Source organism: Amphibalanus amphitrite, unplaced genomic scaffold, assembly GCF_019059575.1.
Source record: "Amphibalanus amphitrite isolate SeventyFive unplaced genomic scaffold, NRLGWU_Aamphi_draft 000024F_arrow, whole genome shotgun sequence".
NCBI lineage: Eukaryota > Metazoa > Arthropoda > Thecostraca > Balanomorpha > Balanidae > Amphibalanus > Amphibalanus amphitrite.
Window position 1 is genome coordinate 1,060,995 of NW_024881520.1, and position 21,939 is coordinate 1,082,933.

Sequence of the window (21,939 nt, forward strand, 5' to 3'; positions counted from 1 at the left end):
ATCTCGGCCAGTCTGCCGCCGCGCCGGCACTGGCCGTGGTGTGACGTCATCCGGCCGGCTCGGCGCTGGGTAGTTCCACACTTAGGTAACTCGCGCCCGGGACGGCCTTGGTGTGAGCTTCACCACTGCAGCACGGCAGGTGCACGGTACGGCGCGGTACGGCCGGAGCACGGCGTGGTACGACACGGCTGACACAGTGGTGTGGAACGCCGAACTACGGCTTACATCTGGTACCGCTGAAATACGCTCATTTGCTGAGGTATGCCACGCATGGCCAGTCATTTCACGGCGCAGGATGTCGATGTGGCGATCAGCACACAGGACTGTGTTCCTAGTTCCTCTCAGCACTCCAGAGAAGCTGGCTGTGTCGGTATCCCCGCCTTCCCCGACCTGAGTCTCTCAGTCAGATGCTGTGACCTCCACGGGGTGATACCTCCGATCAGGTCAAGGTCAGGTCACTGTTGTGAGAAGGCACGGTGTTGAGCCATGCATCCGTTATTTTATACTGTGGAGTTGTCTCGAAATGAGCCCATTGCGGTGCCGGATGGATGATGCTTTCTCTCCAATGCCTGCCTAACTGAGCTGTGACCGCAGTGGTCAGAGTCACACCGCGGTTCTGTCAGATTCTCCCGGTAACTAGGCGACCGCACGATCCGCATTGGCCGTGATCAAAGGCCATTAACATTAGTACTCCCACAGTCTCCATAAAGTCGGTTCTGTGAAACGACCGGCGCTGAGTTCGCCGACAGCTACTGGATGTCTTGATTGGAGCATATTTCGTTATTAGTGTCGGGTGTGTTGGCCATATGTTACTCGGCGGTAGGACCGGCTGTGCGAGCAGGCCGCGCAAAAGCGCGGATGACTGATGAACTCCTCAGGTTTACCGTTACCTGGCCACCCGGATTACAGTCAACGATAGGGCTGAAATGAACCGTCACACACGCCTTGCGTGTTTTAGGAGTTTTAGCCGCGCCTGGTGGCTACGTCTGACTACTATCCTGGATAGCAGTCAGTGGGTACCGGGCAGTGTCGAGCCTACGAAACGTGGCTCAGTATCACCGCTGACCGATGACTCACTCATGATCTCCGCCCCGACATATCGGTTCTGAGTATACTAACATCCCACCGCTGAGACTCTATAGTCTATGCCGACCCTGTGTCCGTCTTACATGCAGAATCCAGACAATGCTCGGCCCTTCGGGAACGCGTCCGACGTAATCCCACCTCTCCTGAGTCTGGACAAGGCCGTGTCAATGTGCCGTGCCGTGCCGTGCCGTGACAACATCTGAATGCCGCTCCTCCCGCCGCCGTCCCCTGGCAGACTAGGATCGCGGGTTTTCCAGCTGGAACGCTGTTCGGCTGTCTCTCAGTAAAGTCCGTTGTCACATTATTCAGCGGCTCATCTCGGTCGGACCGTGTTATAGGGATATGACTGCTGTTTGGAGTCCGCCGCACGCCACACTGTGCTGATGACGCCGCGGTGGCTGATGACGGTTGATAACAACTGATGACGCCACGGTGGTTGATGAAGGGTAATGACGCTGGGGTGGTCGATGACTGAAATTATCTATGATTTCTTTAATGCGATCAGCGATGTCATATGCGTAATAGTTAAAGTGGTGTCACAAAAGTAACATGGTCCCTCTGTACCCTGCATTGGCTCGGTATCTGTTTTCTGCCAGTCTGCGCACCGTATCCCTGTTACTGTGTTGCAACTTCCCCATCCCCCTCCATCGTCTCCTGAAAGTGTCACGGCCGAAAAACGACCAGTCAGCCCTGCAGATGGTTTCATCCCCGACTGACTGAGCCGCGAGCTGACGAGAGAGCTGCACCAGCCGCTCGGTATCTGAGGCTCAGCTCCTCCAGCGGGTCGAGCTCGAGAAATGGCACGGTCGTCTTCTCAGCCTGTCTTCGCTTACCAGTGACCACTGGTCAGGAATGGGTCCCGAGAAACACCGGGCGCAGGGGAGATGGCTCATGGCCGTCCGGGCTGGTCGTATGCCGAGCTTATCTCATGGATGGCGGCTCCCGCGAGCCGTGTCCCCGTTTGGACGTGTACCGGGAATGGTGGATAAAATGGGTCGTGCCCAGGACGGGCTGGAGTTGCCTGCGGGCCGTGCTGGAGTCGTGCTCGGGACCTGCCGGAGCCGTGCTAGGGACCGTACTGGAGCCGTTCTCGGCCCGTGCTGGGCCGTGCTCGCCGCTCGGTATCACGCCGGGACGGATACCACGCCAGCTGGGACGGCGTCGGCGGCGCGTGACCAGCCTGCCGTCCGGGGAGAGCCGCTCTGAGCACGGCGGGCCGCTGAATACTGCCATACATGGGGCGGTCAGTGCACCGCTATTGCCGGAGACGTGGCATGAATAACTGACAACCGCAGCTGCCGCCGGATATGAGGACAGGCGTCTTATGAATGAGTGACGTATTGGACGGAGATATGTGCTGTCAGCTACCAGCCGTGCATGGTCTGTTCGTAGTCCTGAGAGCTACCGACCTAACCTAATAAGCCAGCCAACCTTTAGTGTTGGGAGACAAAACAGTATTATTTGGTTTTCATGCTGACATCTTGTAATTAACAGAGACAAGCTAGTTATGAAACATTGACCTGGTATTTCGTTTCCGGTCAAGGTTTTTCAAATTCCTGGAATATTTCGTCTCTGTTTTTCGCGCTATCCGCCTTTTTGTTATGTTTCACATTCACTTTCTTTCCCATTTGAGCTAAGCGTTTCTTCACTTCAGTCAGCGCTGCTGCCTTGATCACCTCTCCAAACACGTCCTCCATGGCTCTTCACGGCTGGTTGGCCGACGGACCGCTTATTTAACGAGCCATCGACCTCCGTTCTCACTTCAGATTGGATTTCCATTTTACGGCGTTTCCCGGCGACTTCGTGCGCCATTGTACAGGAAGCACGACTGATCGGCGAAAGGTGGCGGCGCGGACGATCGTGACGCCTTGGCGGCCGAAGCGCTGCCCGTGATTGGGTGGAGTAGAGCTGGTGGGACACTGTGAGCGCCCGCGTTCGTGACGTGACGGTAGCGTCGTCACGGGCGGGTGACGCCGTGCGGTCGGACGGTCACGGACAGTTGGCCGGTCGGTCAGTTGGTCAGTGGTCTCGGCGGGCTGACCGACCGGCCGGGACCACCGGTTTGCTGCTCAGTCGCGCACAATGACAGGCAGGTGAGCTGACGGCGGGCTGTCGGTGACGGAAGTGCGCCCATTGTCTTGCTGACTCGCCGAGTCATTGACGAGTCAGTTTATCGCCAGAGCTGGTGAGACTATCAGTGACATGGAGCCGTCCCTGCTCTCCCCGCCCCTCTTTTCTCTTTGTCGGCCAAGCCGGGAACGCAACAGCAGTCAAAGATGTGAGTTCGGTAGCGTACTCAGTCCTCTCACTTCGGCCACTTTCGACACTGCCATTCGCGAAGCTTTCCGGCTCCGCGCTTTTGACCTCTGACGAACCGGCGCTGTGCTGTGGTGGCTGAGATATCCGCACTGTGTGTGATTAGCTTCGCTCCGTGTTTGGCGGCACCGAAGGTAGGCGGGATGGACCGCGACGATACTCGTCTATTGTAGCCCAGGGAGTCTGCCTGTTTCGGATGGACGCTATCCGCCGCCGTTCGCAGCATCGAAATCGACTCATTTCCCGCTGCTGGAAAGATTAAGATCCAATAGCCATGGCCGCACCGGGACCGCCTCCTCTGAATTGCTGATAGTGCCGCATCACCGCACTCTTGGAGTCGGACCCTGCGGTGCTGTGAACGTTGTTCGTGCCCGTGTTCGTGACGACAGACGCCGCGCTGCTCAGTGTTCCTACCCGTGACGCCGCTCTCCTCTGGGCTATCCGTGAAGCCGCGTTCCGATTCTAGCCCTGACAACGGGCTGCCGGAGAGCTGTCAGTCCCCCGGCTGAGCTTCGTTCCCAGGTCGGGCTGATACCACTGCGGCTGAGCTTTGCTCTGAGCTGGGACTGGCTCAGCGCGGCTGAGCCGCCGGACCGGCCGGGGCAGTTTTTGCCACCGCTGTCCGGCCTCTGAGATCACACCGGACTGGCCGGCAGGACCAGCCGACCGCTCGTCCGACACAGCCTGGCCGGAGAGGCGGTAGCTCTACTCATCGCGAATTGTGGACCGTTCCTTCGCAGCTTCTTGCTTCATTTCCCGCGACTGCTTCCGGAAATGAGCCACGGCTTTCTTGTTCCATACTCCATCCGGCCAATCAAGACTGTTACCAGGCTGATCAGGGTTGTTATCAGGCCAATTTAGATCGCTGTCAATGCCACTGAATCCATTCGAGGGCAAAGGTGAGGTAAAAGCTGGACTCCATTCAATCTATATGTAGATTATATCGAGAGGGTGCTTTCCAATTTCTACTGTCGCCATCTCCTCAAGATCAAGGTCGAAGAATGGCGATGAAAGGAAGTATGGGCGGTAAGAGGAAACGGAAGACTGAAGCATTAGTAAATCCAACCTGGAGCTTCGAAAGCAACTGTTTTGTTCATTTCTTTACGACTGTCATTTCATTCATAATGTTCCGAGATAGTCTAATGAAGGTGTTCAATTGAAAATGATCTCGTAGATGTGCCGGCGCAGCTTTTAACGTGATGTCCGTACTCCGCTTCCGTCCCTAGATTCATGGTGACGATGCTAGAGAGTAGAGACTGACCTGAGGGTTGGGTGGAGGGAAGCGCAGAATAGTGTCACCCTGTTGGGGACCTGGGGTGGCTGGGCGGCGGCGCCTGCCAGCTGAATGATAAAGTGAATGATACTGAGTTAGTTCGAGATAGGACCTCAGCTTACCTGAGAACTTTTGATTAAATTCAGTTTCAGTTCTCTTCAGAAAGGAGCTCAATTGAGACTTTCAATTTAACATCGTTAAACAGAGTCCAAGTCTGTGGGTTCAAAGCCGTTCCAGAGAAGCACTTCAGCGGCTGATTGCTGTAGTTTTCACACAACTGACGGCGTTTCTCCAGCCGTCCGAGTGGGCCGAGAAGGCGGTCGCCGGCAGCCGTCTACTGATGTGGTGCCTCGTTATGTGCGGACCGGCCGGCCTCTGGACGAGCTCTGGCACGTGTCGGTCTGGTCTGTTGCTGACACGCTGGACACCGCCGGGACAGGCAGACACAGGGGACCGGGACGGGACGGAGATACTGTCCGGCGACTAGGCAGGATAAAACGGAATGACTGAACAGCCCGGCGACCGAACAGGGAACGGAACGACTCTGCCCGGCGACTGAGCAGGACCGAACGACGGGCCGATATCGTCCGGCGACTGAGCAGGACCGAACGACGGGCCGATATCGTCCGGCGACTGAGCAGGACCGAACGACGAGCCGATATTGTCCGGCGACTGAGCAGGACGGAACGACGGGATGACACTGCTACGCGATGTTGCCCGGAGACTGAGGACAAATAACATCCGTATCGGTTCAGCTGCAATATCGCAGACGCTGCTAGAAACGCAATCCATCTTATGTCTTATGGAAGCTTCCTTAGTTGGAACTTGACAGTGTCAAGTTTCCGGAAATTGTTTGTTTCGGCGCTGGTGACGTATTGTTTTCCTGCAGCCAGCTCGATCGCTCCATCTTCTTCCTATGAGGCTTTATCACATGCAACTCGTGACGTGCGGCTCTAAAGTGGAGACCTTATCGGGCCAGCAACCAGTCCTCAAAGGTCGTTCGCCTCTAGGTCAGGCTGGCATTGCGGTGGTTCTGCAGCATTCTTCCCTGGGTGGCCAGAGGTCGTCCGAGCTTTCAGCACATGAACAAAAATTCCGTAGGTGAAACGGTCATCCAACTCTAACGTCATGGTTACATGCGCAATGCGCGAGGTGCTTTCTGTTCTTGCCATCATTGAAGAACTGACACCCATTCTTTCCTGAATGTCCAGTTTTCTTTCATTTGCATGATAAGTTTTAAGTCGACATCAATCATCCAGTCTTCCCCGTTTGTTTTATCACTTGAAGTATCTACGTTGTGGCGTCTGAATGGCTGCCGGGATGAACTTTGTTGGACCTCTGGCTGTGTTCGCGGTGGGAGGGAGGGAGCCCTCTCCTTCCCTCCCTCCCGGTCGGCCGACTTCGCTGTGAGCCGCCGCGCCGGCCGGCAAGGGTTGACCAGGGGCGGCGCCAGGGAGAACACGGGGGCACCGCTACTCACTACCACTCCGCCTTCTCTGATTCACCCATCCATCCCGCCCGCCCATGGCACAACCTCGGCCCGGCGGATGAGCGGCCGGCCCCCTTGGAGCGCGTGCCTGGCGCCGCCCCTGCCCGGCATACCTGTCCCACCTGGCTGGACGACGGCGGCGGCCGCTCACCAGTCTGGATTCCGCCGCCAGCCGCAGAGAGCCGACCCGTGGAGACCTGTGGCAGCTGTGAGACGCCCTGTGAACGGCTGTGTGACGCGTGCGGTGGTCTATGTGACGCTGAGAGTCGCTGTGTGACGGCTGACGCGCCTCGGAGATGGCCCAGGCCCACTGAGTTGTGTGGTGAGCGCCGCGCGCAGCGGTTGTGCCGGAGACGGGGCTGGGTGAGAGGGCCGGCTGCCGCCTGGACGGACGGACGGACGGCTGCAGAGGAGAGCCGGCGGCGAACGGTGAGCGATGGCGGCACGGCGCATCGGCCCGGCTGTGTTTGGGCCGTGGGTAGCGCTGTGTAACGGCGAGTGTGAACTGTGGGGAGAGCCCTGTGGTGGCAGGGCTGGACCGTAGTGAGCGCCTTGTGGCGGCAGGTCTCAGGTCTGGGCCGTGAGGAGCGATCTCTTATGGCGGGGCAAGGCCATGGGGAGCAGCACCCTGTAACGGCGGGTCTGGGCCGTGGGGCGATCTGTAACGGCTGGGCAGGGCCGTGGGGATAGCCCTGTGACGACAGGCCTTTGGCATGGGTAGCGCTGTGTGGCGGCGAGTCTCGGGGCCGTGTGGAGCTCTGTTACGGCCGGGCCGTGGGGTGGCGGCCGCTCAAGGTCGGCTCGCCGTCCGGCGGGGCTGGTGGGCACGGAGGCTCGCTCCCCTCCCGACCTCAGCCCTCTCCCCTCCTCTCCACTTCCGGCCATCGGCTGCTGCCCCGACACGTGACTTTTGGCCGCCAGCTGCCGGCTGCTGAGGGCTGACAGCTGGCTGACTGTCAGCAGACTGCCGGCTGCTCACAGCTGGCTGTTTGTGCCAGCCTGGATATCAATCAACAGCGGATAGAATGATAAAACAGGATAACTAATCACTTGTTGATGTCTGTCAGAGAGCAGACCTTCAAAACGCATTTCCCTGCCGCGCGCCGGGTTTCTGGGTCCTCAGATGAACTGTTTGTGATTTATGGTGTGGAGTTTCCGCTCTGTTTTCCTGCCTGGTTACCGGGAACCGGACCTGCGCTGGTTCTCTGGTGGCTGGCACCACACGGTTCGGCGGCAACATGTGACTCGCCAGCAAAATCCGACTTATCATTGATTCAGAGCTCTTCGCCGTATGACCTGCATCGTTTATCGAATTGGATAGTTTAGGATAAGATCAATCCTTATCTGACTTAAGTCAGTATCTGCATTGTTCGGTGGACGGGCTTAGTCAGTTCTTAGCACAGTCTTTGTTGGCCACCTCTCCGTGTCTGGTGACGCCGGCCTTCAGTGGTCGCACTTGGGTTCTAGGGGAGTGACACAGGTGACGTATGGAGTGGCGACCCAAGTGTTCTGATTTTTTATTTATGACAATTGTGTTTGTCGTTTTTGTGATCAGACTGCAGTCTACTATGGACGTCAAACCCCTTGAGACCCCACTTTTTTGCGATATTTTTTAAATGCGTCAACTCTCGTTGACAATATTTTGGCAATGTGTGTTTCAGAACCTGCCGAAACTTTTATTACTAAGGTATTTTGACGCCAAACGGTTATGAAAGGTACTTCTCATTCACTCGTAATGTTAAATTTCACGGAACGAATCTGCTGTTTGGGTAGAGGCTACGCGCTCATGGGGCGGAGCCACGTAATGACGTCAGCGCTAAGCTCCGCCCTACCCCTCCGGCGCTCCTTGCCCGGCGACCGGTCACTCGCGTCTCTCGCTCCATTCAGGCTTGATGGTGGACGGTAGCTGGTAGCGGTAGCGGGCGCTGGCAGATGGCATTTAGAGCAGATGGCGCTGGTGGCGGGGCTCGAGTGTGGCCGAGCGCAAGCCTCTGCCCGGGCCTGAATTGATCTTAGCATTACGAGTGAATGAGAAGTACCTTCCATATTCGTTTGGCGTCAAAATACCTTAGTAATAAAAGTTTCGGCAGGTTCTGAAACACACATTGCCAGAATATTGTCAACGAAAGTTGACGCATTTAAAAATTATCGCAAAAAAGTGGGGTCTCAAGGGGCTTGACGTCCATAGTAGTCGAACGATCTTTTGAACACCGTCAAAGACGGGCTCTTTAACTAGACAGTGTTGCCCCTCTGAGTCCTCCGCCCCCAACGGGTATCAGTCGTTAATACATATTTGCGTCTGATGCGCGTGGACGGGAGGAAACAGAGTCCTCTGATCAGCCTGTCTCCGGCCGAATCTGGGTTTTTGCCCTATCAGTCTGCCTTGAGCAAAAAGTTCTGACAAATTAAATGGTTTTGATTGAATCAAATCACACTGTTCGCCGCCACTTTATCGATTGACGACCGCTGACGTCTATATCCTACGTGTAACACAGACACTGTGTGCGTTTTTCTACTTAGATATGACCCCCTGGATAAGCTGCAATGCGCTCGCTGTCTCTTCTTATGGCTCCCTCGTCTCAGAAATGGCTGTGACTCCCGACCCCGCCGGCGGAGAGGGGGCAGCGGCATGACCTTGACCCGGCGCCCCCGGCCGACCTTGGGCTGGTTCCCACGGTAACCGGGCGGCTGCAGCTCAGCTCAGCTTCGGTCAGCTGGTCAATAGCTAGCCTCGGCTCGGAACGGCGCACGACGGGTTCAGCGCCGATCTGAGCTGCCAACAGGGCAAAAACTGATGGGATTGTCGATTCCTGGCTTTGCTGATGTCCTGGAGCTTTGTTGGCAATGCGACTTCTTTCATGGCATATGTGGCCAAAGGAACCATGCCTGTTGCACATCTGTGGAGACAGTCTGCAGTTTACACCTTCTTACTCGACGTCCCGTGACGGGCCGTGAATTCCCACCGACTCACGGCACGTCTCAGCCGTGACGGACGTCACGTCACTCGGCGTCACGGCGCCCAGTGACCGAGTGGCCGCTGTCTTGACTGGAGGCCAGACGGCGTGACGCCGGCCGTGACGGACAGCCGGCGTCGCGGGAGAGCACCCCGGTCGAGCGGCTCTCCCTCCCCTCCTCTCCCTCCTCTCCCGTCATCTCGCCAGCTCTCACTGCGGGCTCGGCGGCAGAGGCTGGCCGGCTTCTCGCGCCCCAGCCGCCTGGCCGGCCGGCCCGTTCCACTGGGAAGCTCTCTCTCCCGAGTGAGCAAGGCGCCTGGGGCTTGGTCCAACGGCGCTGCAAACAATGGAGCGGGCTGGCGGGGAGGGATTGTGGGGGAGGGGGACGGTCGCTGGTGATAGCCGGTTGGTGGCTTGCCAAGGGACTTGAATTTTTTGTGGTAGGATGTTGTTAACTTATTTACACCTAGTCTGGCTCTGAACTGATTGCTGTCTGATGAGACGATAGTGAGATGGTCGTCGGCTGGTGTTTTGTTGCCTTTTGTGCCTCGTTCTTTGTGACATGAACTGTAACCTGTGACGCTGTAATCTTTAACCTGACTTGTGATCTGACCTTTCCGCAGGGTCGACGATGGCCACCATTGAGCTACGTGTGCTCTGTGATCTGACCTAGCATGTGATCTTACATGTGACCTGACTTGACATGACCTGACCTGCCCTGTCCGCAGGGTCGGCGATGGCCACCACTGAGCTGCGCCGGCCGTTGTGGCCTGACCAGTGCACGGTCTTGCCGAATACCAGATTAGCGCGAATTTAATCAAAAACCCGACTTTCGATAAACTGTTATTTATACCTATCAGTGGGTAGGAAATTGTCTGAAGTTATCGGATAGAACCTTATTTTTAAGCCACTTTACCATTTGAGGACTTATATCCCTGCCGAAAGTGGACCCACGCTCCGGTTCCTAAAATCGGGCTATGGTACTGATAAATATGTCCAGTTTTCAACATAAATTTTACGGAAGTTTCGAGAAGATATATGAGAAAATAGCATATCACCGGACAGCACAATTCATGATGAAGCTGTTTCTGCTATCATGGTAGCTTTTCAATGAATGGTTTTTGAGTTTAATGAGTTTGAACAAGAGCCCTGCATGTGTATCGTTCTCACGATAGTATTTAATAAAGAAGTTGAAAAATGTCAAAATGGATAAAAATGGATATGACAAATAGGGCATGGCTGAACTCTCCGCACCTTTCTGAACATAAGCGAGCAAGTTTCAGCTGCCAGTTTTTGCCTATTTGCCGTCAACTCAGCTTTGAACATGTCTAGTCGGCCGCCCTATGTGACCTGACCAAGGTCGAGGGCGGCGCGGCCGAACAGGCTCCAGCCTAATAAACTATCTCAAGCACACGAAATCGTGATTTCATGCACTCCTTGCAAGGTCCGATGCTTCATTTATGCATTTTTGGTCTTACGTGACGTCATTTATGACGTCACTAGGGAAATAAGAGTTTTTCGTCAATAACTGCCGATTAAATTGAGCTAGCGAGTCGAGAAAGCCACCAATGGACTCAGGAAGACTTGCCGAATCGAATGATATGCAACATGACCTCCTTCAACCAACTTCGTGATCTGGAGGACTCTGACCTGACCTTGACCCACGGTCAACACCTTAAGTTAACTTCAGCCGAACAAAAAGTATACCATTCGACGCGCCTGAGTGAGGCGAACATGATGGTACCAAAATTGCGGCTCTGCGGCATTTTTTCGCGAAGTTATTAATAAAAAATGAATCCGCGCCTGGGTCACTTGACCTGACCTCAGAGGTCACAGGTTGGCCTGAGACCTTAAAATCGGATACCAGTCGCTGCGTCTCGTAACGGTGCACACGCTCGTTTTTTTCCGCGGGGCTCTAGCTCCATCAGGGGCGAAACAGCGACGGGGGTCGTACCAACCCCCCCCCCCCCCTTCGGCCGGCGCGTATTTTGAAAACCAATAAGTCCGGCGAGGGGTAAGTGTCAGTTTTGGAACCGGAGAACCATTTTCAGTGGATCCGAACGGCGCTGGGATTAAATTCGCGCTAAACTGGTGTTCGGCCACACTGTGCAGTGACCTGACTTGTAATCTGCGTTGTCCACAGGGTCGGCGATGGCCACCGCTGAGCTGCGCCGGCCTCTGTTAACTGACCTGACCTGTGGCCAGTGACCTGACCTGTAACCTGCCTTTCCCACAGGGTCGGCGATGGCCACCACTGAGCTGCGCGTCCCTGTGACCTGACCTGTGGCCCGTGACCTGACCTGACCTGACCTGTGACCTGACCTGTCGGCAGGGTCGGCGATGGCCACCACTGAGCTGCGCCGGCCTCTGTTACCTAACTCGACCTGTGGCCAGTGACCTGACCTGTGACCTGACCTGTCCGCAGGGTCGGCGATGGCCACCACTGAGCTGCGCCGGCCGCTGTTTGGCTCCACGGCGCCGGCAGGGTTCCCGGCCGACCGGACTGCCGATACCATGGTGAGTACCGAGTACCAAGTACCAAATACCGATTACCAAATACCGAGTACCGAGAACCCACAGAGTGCTAAGTACCGAGCACATAGCACCGAGTAGCAAGTACCGAACTTTACCGAGTGGGAGGTCCCAGATAAAGAAGAGGAGCTAGGATGTCTATTTTAGCTTGGAGCTCCCGGAGTGGGAGGAAGAGCTAGGAGGTCCCGGAGGAGCTGGGAGCTCCAGTGGGCGTCGGGAGCAGACCGGGTCGATCGTTCAGCCTGCAAAGGCGAATTGCTGCGCTTCGAGCATCGATCAGCGGCGGGTCGTCGTCGGGCGGTGCCAGGGTTTAGGAAGTTCAATGTCTGTGTGGGGTCAGGGAGGTCAGTGTGTCACTCTGTGGGGTCAGGGTCATTATAATGGGTCAGGAAATGTGTGGGATCAGGAAAGTCGATGTGCTGACTGGAAGGCACAAGCAGACAGGCGGGACTGCCGCACGCCTTCATCTGGTGTGGATAGCTGGTATAGACCACTGTCCTTTCTTGTCCTGTCTGCTCCCGCTCTCATATCGAAAAGCCCCTCTCCATGCAGCACACGCTTCCCAATGCCCACTGACTGACACCCCCGTTGTGGAAACCATGGACGTGCTACCCTCTCGGCTCTGAGGACACTGACAGTAGCTGACGTCCATCGCGTCGTGGTGTCTTCACGAGCCTCAGCGACGGATTGGTTCAGCGTCAGACTGCGGTGATTTCGGCCGTCGCCGTTTGCAGTCCGGGCGTGGGACGCCAGCTTTCATTTCGGTCTCAAATGGCCTGAAGCTGACTGGACGGCCCATTTGAGGGGCTTCGGGTCGTTGAAGCAGTGGTGAGGGTGGAAACTGCTGACGGCAAGCGGGTCCGAGGCGGCGGAGATGACGTCACCGCTGAGCTACGGCCCCTGCCTCTGTGGGGTGTTGGTTGAGGGGCGGGCTGCGGGGCGCCGGGAGCCCGGCGGCTACTTTGATTTAACGCTGACCCCGCCGACCGCCCACGTCCGGTGCCGAAATAGATGGCCCCAGACACCGTAATCGCTGTGAATTTCGGAAACGAGAGTCGCAGGCCGGCAGTTGGAGGTGGGACGATTGAAACTGACGCGAGTGGGTGTGGAGAGCAGTGGGCTGTGACTCGCTGTGGACCAAATGCCCTAGCCGAGGGCGGACGAGAGGGATGGCTTGGTCGGCGGCGTGGGCGGTATCAGATCTGCGCCGGAGGCAGAGTGTTGGGGGCTGGGTGGGCGTCAAAAGAGCACTGGAAATTGGATAGGTTCCTCGGAAGGCTGGGGCTGTGGTGGTGTCTGAGGTGGGTGTCGACGGTGGCCGTGGGTGTCGGCTCTGGCCTCTGGGTGTCGGCAGTCGCGCCTCGGCCCTCTCCACTCGTGTGACGTCAGCGGACACAAATAGCCCGGGGCGGCTCGTCTGCCGTCTGTTGGGCCGGCGGCTGTCCACCAGCCGGCGCCGCCTCCATTGGCGCTCGTCCTCGTCGCCGGTCCCGATTGGTGCGTGCCGCCGGCGCTCGGCCACAGCTGGTCCTGTGGTCAGGTGAATGGGTCGGTGCCGACAGCAGCCGACGGTAGTGGCTTCCGGAGGCTGTCAGTGGCCGCCGGCGACGGCAGGTAGCTGCCAGTAGTGCCTGGAGACGGCTGGTGACTGGTGGCGACGGCCGGTTGCTGTTGGTGGTGCTTGATTGCGGGTGGTAAAGCCTCGTGTTGAGTGGACGTCCCGTTGACGCACTGGGCTCGGTTCCGTCACTGGGCTCTGTGCTCCACCGTGTACTGTGATAACGACGATGTTGCGGGACCGACGTCCCATGTGCGTGCAGGCAGGCCGCCAGTGGCGTACGCACATACAGGACATTCCGTGCATGCCCTGTCCCTTTGGCTCATCGTCCCCGGCGCCCTCAGTGACTGGCGCCCCTTTGTCCAGTGTTGGCGCTCCCCCAGTCGATAGCGGCGCGCTTCTAGTTGATGGCGAAGCCCCTCTGTCCAGTATTGGCGCTCCTCTGGTGATAGTGGCGCCCTCCTGGACGATATGGTGGGCCGGTGGCGCCCCTTTGTCCAGTATTGGCGCCCCTCCAATCGATAGCGTCGCGCTCCTAGATGATGGTGGGTGGCGCCCCTCTGTCCAGTATGTCAGTTATGTTCGTTCCGCACGTGTACGAACATAACTGACACATTCAAGTTTCAGATATGTGGCGCCCTCCTTGTTGTTGGCGCCCTCCTTGATTGGCGCCCTCTCGTCCAATGCCCTGGTCCTTCGCAAATTCCTGGGTACGCCACTGCAGGCCGCCGATGAGGTCTGTGGCTGCGCTGCTGTGACTGTTGCGGCGAGCGGCGGCAAGAGACGGATAGAAGGTCTTATACAGGTGAGATGCCTCTGCCAATCTGACTACGTCCGAAAATAACGTTATCAGTGGGTGCTGTTAATCACATTTCGTGCCGCCAGCCTCATGTGATATTCATGCGATTCGTACATGCGAGTCACGTGAATTAGTGAAAGCTCGGCTGTGATTCCGTCCCGTCAGTCTTCCGGGGTCAGATGGCGTCGACTGTCGATCTCGTTGGCTGCTAGCTCGGAGCTCGTTTATTAGATACCTATAGCATGCCCATGGCTATCTATGAATTCAGGCAGACAGGTAACTACAGTTAGACGCCCTTGTAAATCAGACCGTGAACATATCCTGGCTGCTGAGTATCGTTGTGATGCATGGCTGGTATTTCGCTGCTCCATTGGGGTGACGAGCTGCAGGATTCTGGTGCCGCGCGGCTGCAGGGTCAGGCCAAACAACTGCTCTGCAGGACAGCTAAAGGTGTTTCGGTGACAGGTAGTGCCGCTCTGCACGTCTGGCTGTGGATCGTTTCGGCCGCCTGTTGCCGCCGGCTGCGGTGTCTGTCAGTACTCAGTACCGTCTGTCTGTTGTGCCAGCGCCTGGTTACCTGGCTGGGTCTCTGCTGCGACAAGCGGTCCCGGTCACCGCTAGACGAGCCGCCCCGCCCCATCCGCCCATCCAATCGCCTCAGCAGTCGGGCGGGGATGGCGTGTGGCACGCGAGCCGACCGGCTGAGGTCGAGTCGTTCGTCACGAACTGCTCACACGAACCTACCGCTCGGACGGCTCACCGGGGCGGACATCCGGCCGACCTGCCGACCTCTACTGACCCAGCCAGGCCAGGTGGAGCTAGGGCGGGATGGGGCGCAAGCCGAACCCTACCGACCACACGGGGGGTCTCAGTGCAGCGGCCCTCCCCCTTGTCGGATCTCAAACACATCACTGACAGCCGACCGGCGCGGCGGCCGGGGGCGTATATTTAGGCCCCGTCGGCCGGCGGGCGCGGGTGTCTGGTACCGGATTGGTGTGAGCCGGACTTCCGGCCGTTCCGGGGTGAGGTGTGTACGGCGTCGGTCATCACTGGCCGCTGGGAACGGATTGGGAACATCTGGCGATCACGATTGGGTTGGAGCTAACGGGCGCGGATCGCGACGGTGGGTAGTGGGAAAATATGGGAAAGTCACTTTGGTTCGCGTGCTGTGTTGTGAATTGTGATATCTCTAAACTGCGGAATACGACTCAAGAGTCCAGATAGCTGTGCATCTTCTTCCCTCGACCTGTTCGTTCTTGTCGTCGTCTTTGTGCGATGAGCGCAGCTCTGGCCCCATGCTGTCCCCGGTGATCCCAAATTTATCCGAAACTCGGCCTGCCCCGTCAGTAGGCTCAATCATGGTCAACATATGCAGTCAGTGGGCTGATTGTAGACATCAATCGATTGATCAGTGGTGATGAAAAACTACCCAGTATCGGGGCTCCAGTAACTGGGCACATAGCAGTCAGTGAAAATCAGCCAATGTCCCCAATGTCCACACACTTGATTGAACACCGCGCAACAGCACGTGCTCATTATTACCTGTGTGCGCGCCGGCCCTTGTCACATCTGTAATGGAGCGTGCTCCGGTTCAATTGAGCCCAGCTGGTTCCACTTCAATCACCGTTAGCGAGCTCTCTGTGCGCTGTACGCTGTTATTACGCTCGGCGATCCGTTTCAATTGAACGGGACGCGCTCTGTGCTAGTCTTGCGTGCCGCCGCACGTGACGCATGCCATCGCACGTGTCGTCTGCCACTGCCGGCTACACGTGTCCCGGTGTGCACGTGGCGCTAGGAACTCTGTGTCGATTAGCGAGCCACTCCAGCTGCCATGTCTTGGGTTCTCAATCGCCAACTTTCATCGGATCGCGGCTGCGTTACGGCTCATCGGCTCCCAGGCTTTCTTTCAGTCCCTGCGGCGGTGGTGTCCGACGGCACTGTAAGTGACCGTCCCGTAGTCCACTGTGCCGGCCTGGCGCTGCGCCAACTCTATCTGGAGACCGTGTGTTCTCCGCTGCGTCTCCCCGTCACCTTCTCCGCTACTTAACTGGGACGTAGACGGCTCCGTTGTGCGCTGGACTCGACACATTTTTTTTCAATCACAACACTGCTATAAAAGGAAGTCCAAATTCCTTTGAGGTCATGCAGTTTGCGGTTCCTCGCAGATTTTCTACAACTGAGTCTCCCATTTCCAGTGCAATTGTCCCGCGCTGGGATGTCAGTCCAGTACACCGTCTGTCTGAAAGAACGTTCATAATGGTCAGCTGCGCCAGCCGCCGCCGCCACCTACTAAGGGAGACCAGCTGTCCCCGCACCGGTCCGCCGACGCGGTCATAATTTATGAACGAGCTCGCGCCGCACGCAGCCGGCGACTGGCCGTTCCGAGAGCTGAGCTCCGAGGGCGTTACCCCGGCCGGGATAATCTGCGCTGGGGAGGCGTGGGGCAGTGGTCATTGCTCGGCATATTACCAGTCATAGAACAGAATGGCACGCTAGGGACGTAGCAGTGCTGTCAAGAAGGAGGGGCAGCGGCGCGGCGTAGACGCTGGGAGAGGGTCGCTAACCATCAGAGAATGTCTAGCACCTCGCCCCTCTCGGCTGTCCAGCGCTCACCGTCGTCGGTTCAAGTCGCTGTGACGTAGCGCACCGTTTCCGGCTTCCGTCGATCTGCTAAGCCGACCGCTGACGTCATCACCCCCACTCCACCCCTGGAGGGGCCTGGGGGCCGGCTGATCCCGGCGCTGTCGATCGTGTGATATGTTTATTGCTGATTGGCTGATAGGGGATCCTGTGACCGTTAGTCGCTGTTCTGTGTGTGTCACTGTCGGTAGGCACCGCTCTCCCTAATACCTAAAGGAGGGTCCTGGGGACGGATCTTCCACCCACGACGGTGTGGAGTGTCGCTCGCGCGTCTGTTGCATAAAGCGTTTGTGTAAGTGGCAACTGAACACCTGCTGAGCGGGGCAGTCGCGCGTGGGCCGTATTTATGTATGTGACTGTGTATGCGCCTGTGCTTGTTTGTGTCGTCGGACCGAGAGCCGGCGCCCCGCCGTCTGCGCCCATGGGGCTCACTGGCGCCGACAGCCATCGGCCCAAGCTGGCGGCGTGGTGTCCCCTGGCGCGTGGGCTCATCACCGGAGATTGCTGGCAGTGGCTGCCCGTCGTCGGCTGCACTGACCGCTCCCGGCTATGGCACTGTACTCGGTACCCCGCGGCGGAACTGGGCCACCGAGGCGCTCTGGAGAGGCGGGAGTGTGGGTGGAGGGGTCTGTAATCTCGCAGCGCCGCCCGGTGCGGCTCGGACGGGTGGGGGTGAGTGTCCGCAGGAAGGATCAGCGGACGGACAGAGGTCGTTACCTCGCACCGCGATGGGTCGATACGACACTCGGAAATCCGCGCCCGGCGGCGCAGTTAGGGTGGGAGAGAGGAAGGAATGGATGTGAAGCACGCCAACTGCGTCTGGGGTGATTGTCGGCGGCATGGCAGTTTCAATATTCTCCGAGTTTCGACATATGTGTCTTGTAACTCGGAACACTGACCCATGCTCTACGATTTCGTTATCTGTCAACACCCCTTCACATGGGCTGTTTTTGTAACAGGTATCTGTTTCATGTCTCAACTAAGTGTTTCTTCACCCTCCACACACCGTTGGCACCTCTGAAAGACACGTTTCCGGCCGCGCCCGCTACGCCCATCACCCACGGTCACCCCGTCCGTCCGCGCGCTGTCGTCCGCCGTCTCCTGTCTCTCCTGACGCACGAGGAAGTAACCCTCCCCGGTCTGTCTGCCTGCCGCTGCGGCTATTCTGGTCCGCCAGCCGGCGCCGGCAGCGACGGCTGTACGATTGCCACGGACGGCTGGAAGCGTCGCCACGGCCCCGGTGGCACAGGCTTTACGGCTACCGGGAACAGCGGAGACGGCGGGGAGGGGAGCGGAGACGGCCGAGACGTTCGAGACGATAGGAGGGAGCCGAAATGGTGGCGAGGGAGCCGAAACGATGGCGATTGGTAGACGATCTGAAATAGGATGGGCAGCGCAAGACGTGTCTTGGTTTCTGGAGACTGCGGCAAGAATAGTTGGATGTTCTTTGATTCATCTTATCTGAGTCGTGATCCAAGCTTCGGAGGCATTATCGCTGTTGTTATATATTTGCTGCCTTCCTGATGGTAGGTGCTGATAAAAAGCTCTATTTCGGTTTTGCACCATTCTATGATCATTTTCATGTTCTTCCTCTAAAGTCAGTCGCTTGCTTGTTTACAGAAACAGCCTTTTCCTTTCAGATACGCCTCGAGAGTCGAGAATAGGAATGATTTAACGAAACTTCAGTGCTTCGGCTGACGTTAATCAATGGCTCAAACTTGTAAACGGCACAAAAGACCGACAAGGAACTCGAGATAAACAATCTCCGAAGGCGGAGAACTACAGCGTTGTTGTACTAAATCGAGTTTCGAGTCATCAATACAGGCTTGCCGCCGTGTGGCCACCCACGCCCTCACTACATTAATGGCTCTCAGTCTCCCATACTTGGCTATCGCTGGCGAAAGTTGTGCGTTCCCTGACGGCGCGCGTCGCTCGTATGGTCCACCTCAGTCCGCCCACTTCTAGCGCTGTTCGGGCCGAGAGACTCGCACCGTGATGGGACACTGCCGGATGGGCATAGACCGATGGAGCTTTGGTGACAGCGACCAGCGTTAGAGGTTCGACTGCTCACCTCCCCAACCCGTCTGCGTTTCCTCCTCAGCAGTGGCCGCGGAGGGCTGCCGGCTGGTTTCTTGGCACTATGGCCGCGGGCTTCGGAGGGCTCATAAGCTCTCGGGCGGTGTTTCCCCGGTGCCTGGAGGGTTAGCTGGCTCCCGGGTGCGCGCGGGGGCTGACTGGCCCAGGCGCTCATCCGCCGGCGCGCGGAGGGCTGGCTGGCTGGCTCCCGGGCGCGCGGAGGGCTGGGACTGGCTGGCTCCCGGGCGCGCGCGGAGGCGGATGAAAATCGATGGCTGCCGTCTCTCGGGGACGGGCGGGACCGGTCGGTCGGCAGGCTCAAACAGAGCACTAAGTGGAGGCTCAGACATGGCTCAAACACGACTAAATGGAAGCTGACACATGAACACTAATGGAGGCTCAGACATGGCTCAAACACTCCACATGGCTCAGACACGACTCAAACACTACATGACTCAGACACGGCACTGATGGTGGCTCAAACAGGTCACTGAATGTAGACTGCTACGTGGCTTAGACATGGTGCTAAATGGTGTCTCAGACGCGGCACACTAAGTGGTGCTCAGACACGGTCCGAGTGAGCAACTAAATGGTGGCTTAGGCATGACTCAAACACACCATTAAATGGAGACTGATAGATTCCTCAAACGCGCCACTTAATGGAGGCTCGAGACCAGAGCTGGGCGAGTTCCTCGATTTTCGGTAGTGCGTTAGCGTTCCTGCGTTCCTCCGGCCGCGGTTAGTGCGTACCTGGAATAGCGTTCCTCAATTTTTTTTCGTTCGGTGCGTTAGCGTTCCTGCGTTCCTCCCTCAAAAATACCGCCGAACCACGCGGCGCGGGCCCAACCAAACACGGGGCGAATCGATCACAGAATACCCAGAATGGCGACGTGGGGCCGAAAAGCAACTCGACATCTCTTTTCCGAATCGAATATCTGAAATACGTTTTACCAATATCATCCGTAGGGTTTTCAACAAAAATACGACCTGCTTAAAAAAAAACAATAGTAAGTTAAAAGATGTATCTTAGTAAAAGTTATCATATTTACTTTACACATTTAATGCCTGAAACTGAATCGAATAGTAAACATCACCACTAATTTTTTTTTTACACATTTAATGCCTGAAACCGAATCGAATAGTAAACATCACCACCAAATCTAAGCAAGCCTTCCTCGATTCGACCGACAAGTGGCGCCTCTACCGGCAAACACACGTACTCGAGATTCAAAAATTTGACACAGAGGTCATTGGCAGCAATATAATTTTTCGGGTGGTTCCGCAAGAACGCAGGAACGCTTCAAAATTTCGGATGGTGCGTTCCTCTTACTTGCGTTCCTTTGAAAAATTTGCGTTCCTGCGTTCTTGCGTTCCTAAAAAGGGCGGTGCGTACGTACGGAAGAACGCAGGAACGCACTAAAGGAACGCACTTGCCCAGCTCTGCTCGAGACTTTCACTAATGGTCGCTCAGACTCCAATGTGCAACTAAATGGTGGCTCACACACGCTGTTCCGACTCGTGACTAAATGGCTGCTCAAGCATTCACACGATTATGCTGGTATGCCGGATAGCGGCGATCAGAAGTGCGACGCCGGCGAAATACGGTTTCAATGCTTTTGGAATTCAATCGTCATAGCTGGAGGTCGCGTGATACCTGTCAGGCAATGTCCACTTGTAAACTCTGTGTCCTGTTCCGTATATTTGTTCGTTATGTCGTGCTGCGTCATTGTGGTCCGTTGTTCCTGACCCCCCGTCGTGTTGACCGAATCCCGTTCGTAAGGTCACGATTACGGTATTGTTGCCGACAACTGGACCTCCCCCACCGCTCCGCTACCCACTCGGTATTGTCCCTCTCCAGTGTCGCTCATTGTGTGAACGATTGGTGCCCAAAAAGCAACGGACATAGCGGTCCAGCTGGTAAAAAAGCACTGATATCGTTTCTGTGATTGTGGGCTGGTTCGTTATATCAGGACGCACAATATCAGGCACTGAAGTCTGCATTCGCTCAGATTCTGCGTTCCTTTCGACCTACTGAAGTCTGCATTCGCATGCTGCGTGCCTCCTTCTGCGCTGCTCGGGTGAAAAAATGTGCTCTCAGGATGAGAACGATTACCAACCTCAGCGCCCATCGCCTGATTGCTTGATTAATGATGCATCAAACCAATCAGTCGGTGAGGACTGAAGGCGCTGCTGAGCCTGAAATCACCAGTTCCAAGTCGTCAGATCAGACGAAGTGGCCCGCTCGGCCGGCACTGCGGTGGCGCCGATTGTTTCTGACCTGTGGTGTCGCACGTCGCGCGCCTGCCCGGACCAATGAGGTGGTGACGAACAGGGTCCGGTCGGCAGCGGCACTCCCCGGAGGCTCGCGAGCCGACGCGGCCCGCTCCGCTCAGTGTTTACACTGGCGGCTGGCCGCTCCCGACGGAGAGGGACGCAGAACGCTCGGGCCTCGGACCGACGGACGCAGATAGACCGGACCAACGTCTGTGGTGGCTCCTCTGGCCGCTCAGTCTGTCCCGAATGGGGTCCGAACGATATACGGGCGAGGAAAGTCTTGACTGATTGTTCGGTGATCTCATATTGGTTAGTTCTAAGTTGTAACCATACACGTAATGAGTGGTTTCGTAATGTGATGTTTTTGTGTTTATTTATTGTCTGATGTGAGCGCACCGCCCGGCTCCAGTGCCATGTTTATGTCTGAGGTCGGTCGCCGCCCGTTCGCGGTCACTCACTGTGCAGTGGATCTCTGTCTGCCGGCCAGGCTGACGTCACTGGTTAAAGCGGGCCGACTGCGGCACCGCTGCGAACGTAGGGCTTTCTCGTTATTCTGCTCATGCACTCCGGTCAGAGGGCGGGACGGAGAGCAGTCGTTTCCGCCAAAACATGTTTTCTGGAATGCGCGGCGGAAGGCGCACCTGACCCGCGCGCCGCTGGCCGGTACCGTGACTCAGAGGGCTGTACTCGGCCGGTCCGGTGACGCTCCGCTGGACTCTGCCCCCAGCCACCAGGGCAACTACCCAGTTATTTAGGTGTGGGGTTGGGCCGTGCTAGCGGCTAGTCAGATGACTTTAAGGATTAATAGTTTTGCTGTGCGTTTATCCTCTGGAAGGCTGATATAATTCACCTTGCGCAATTCCAGGTGTGATATCCTTAAGCTGGTGCGTTTGTAGTTACATTGTTCCTTCCGTATTATGAGGCTGTTAAAATTCCGGTCCC

General features: G+C 56.9%; 1 protein-coding gene across 2 annotated transcripts in view; it reads left to right on the plus strand.

Moving 5' to 3' along the window:
* Nucleotides 1–21,939, plus strand: part of LOC122392993 — a 48,796-nt gene that overhangs the window by 8,099 nt on the left and 18,758 nt on the right. The window contains exons 1-2 of one of the 2 annotated variants that reach the window (XM_043388439.1): nucleotides 6,329–6,593; nucleotides 11,544–11,635. In XM_043388439.1, the coding sequence (XP_043244374.1) occupies nucleotides 11,552–11,635 (84 nt within the window). In that variant the 5' untranslated portion in view covers nucleotides 6,329–6,593; nucleotides 11,544–11,551. Of the gene's footprint in view, nucleotides 1–6,328; nucleotides 6,594–11,543; nucleotides 11,636–21,939 lie in introns of those variants that run through there. The other variant, XM_043388428.1, reaches the window with a different exon arrangement.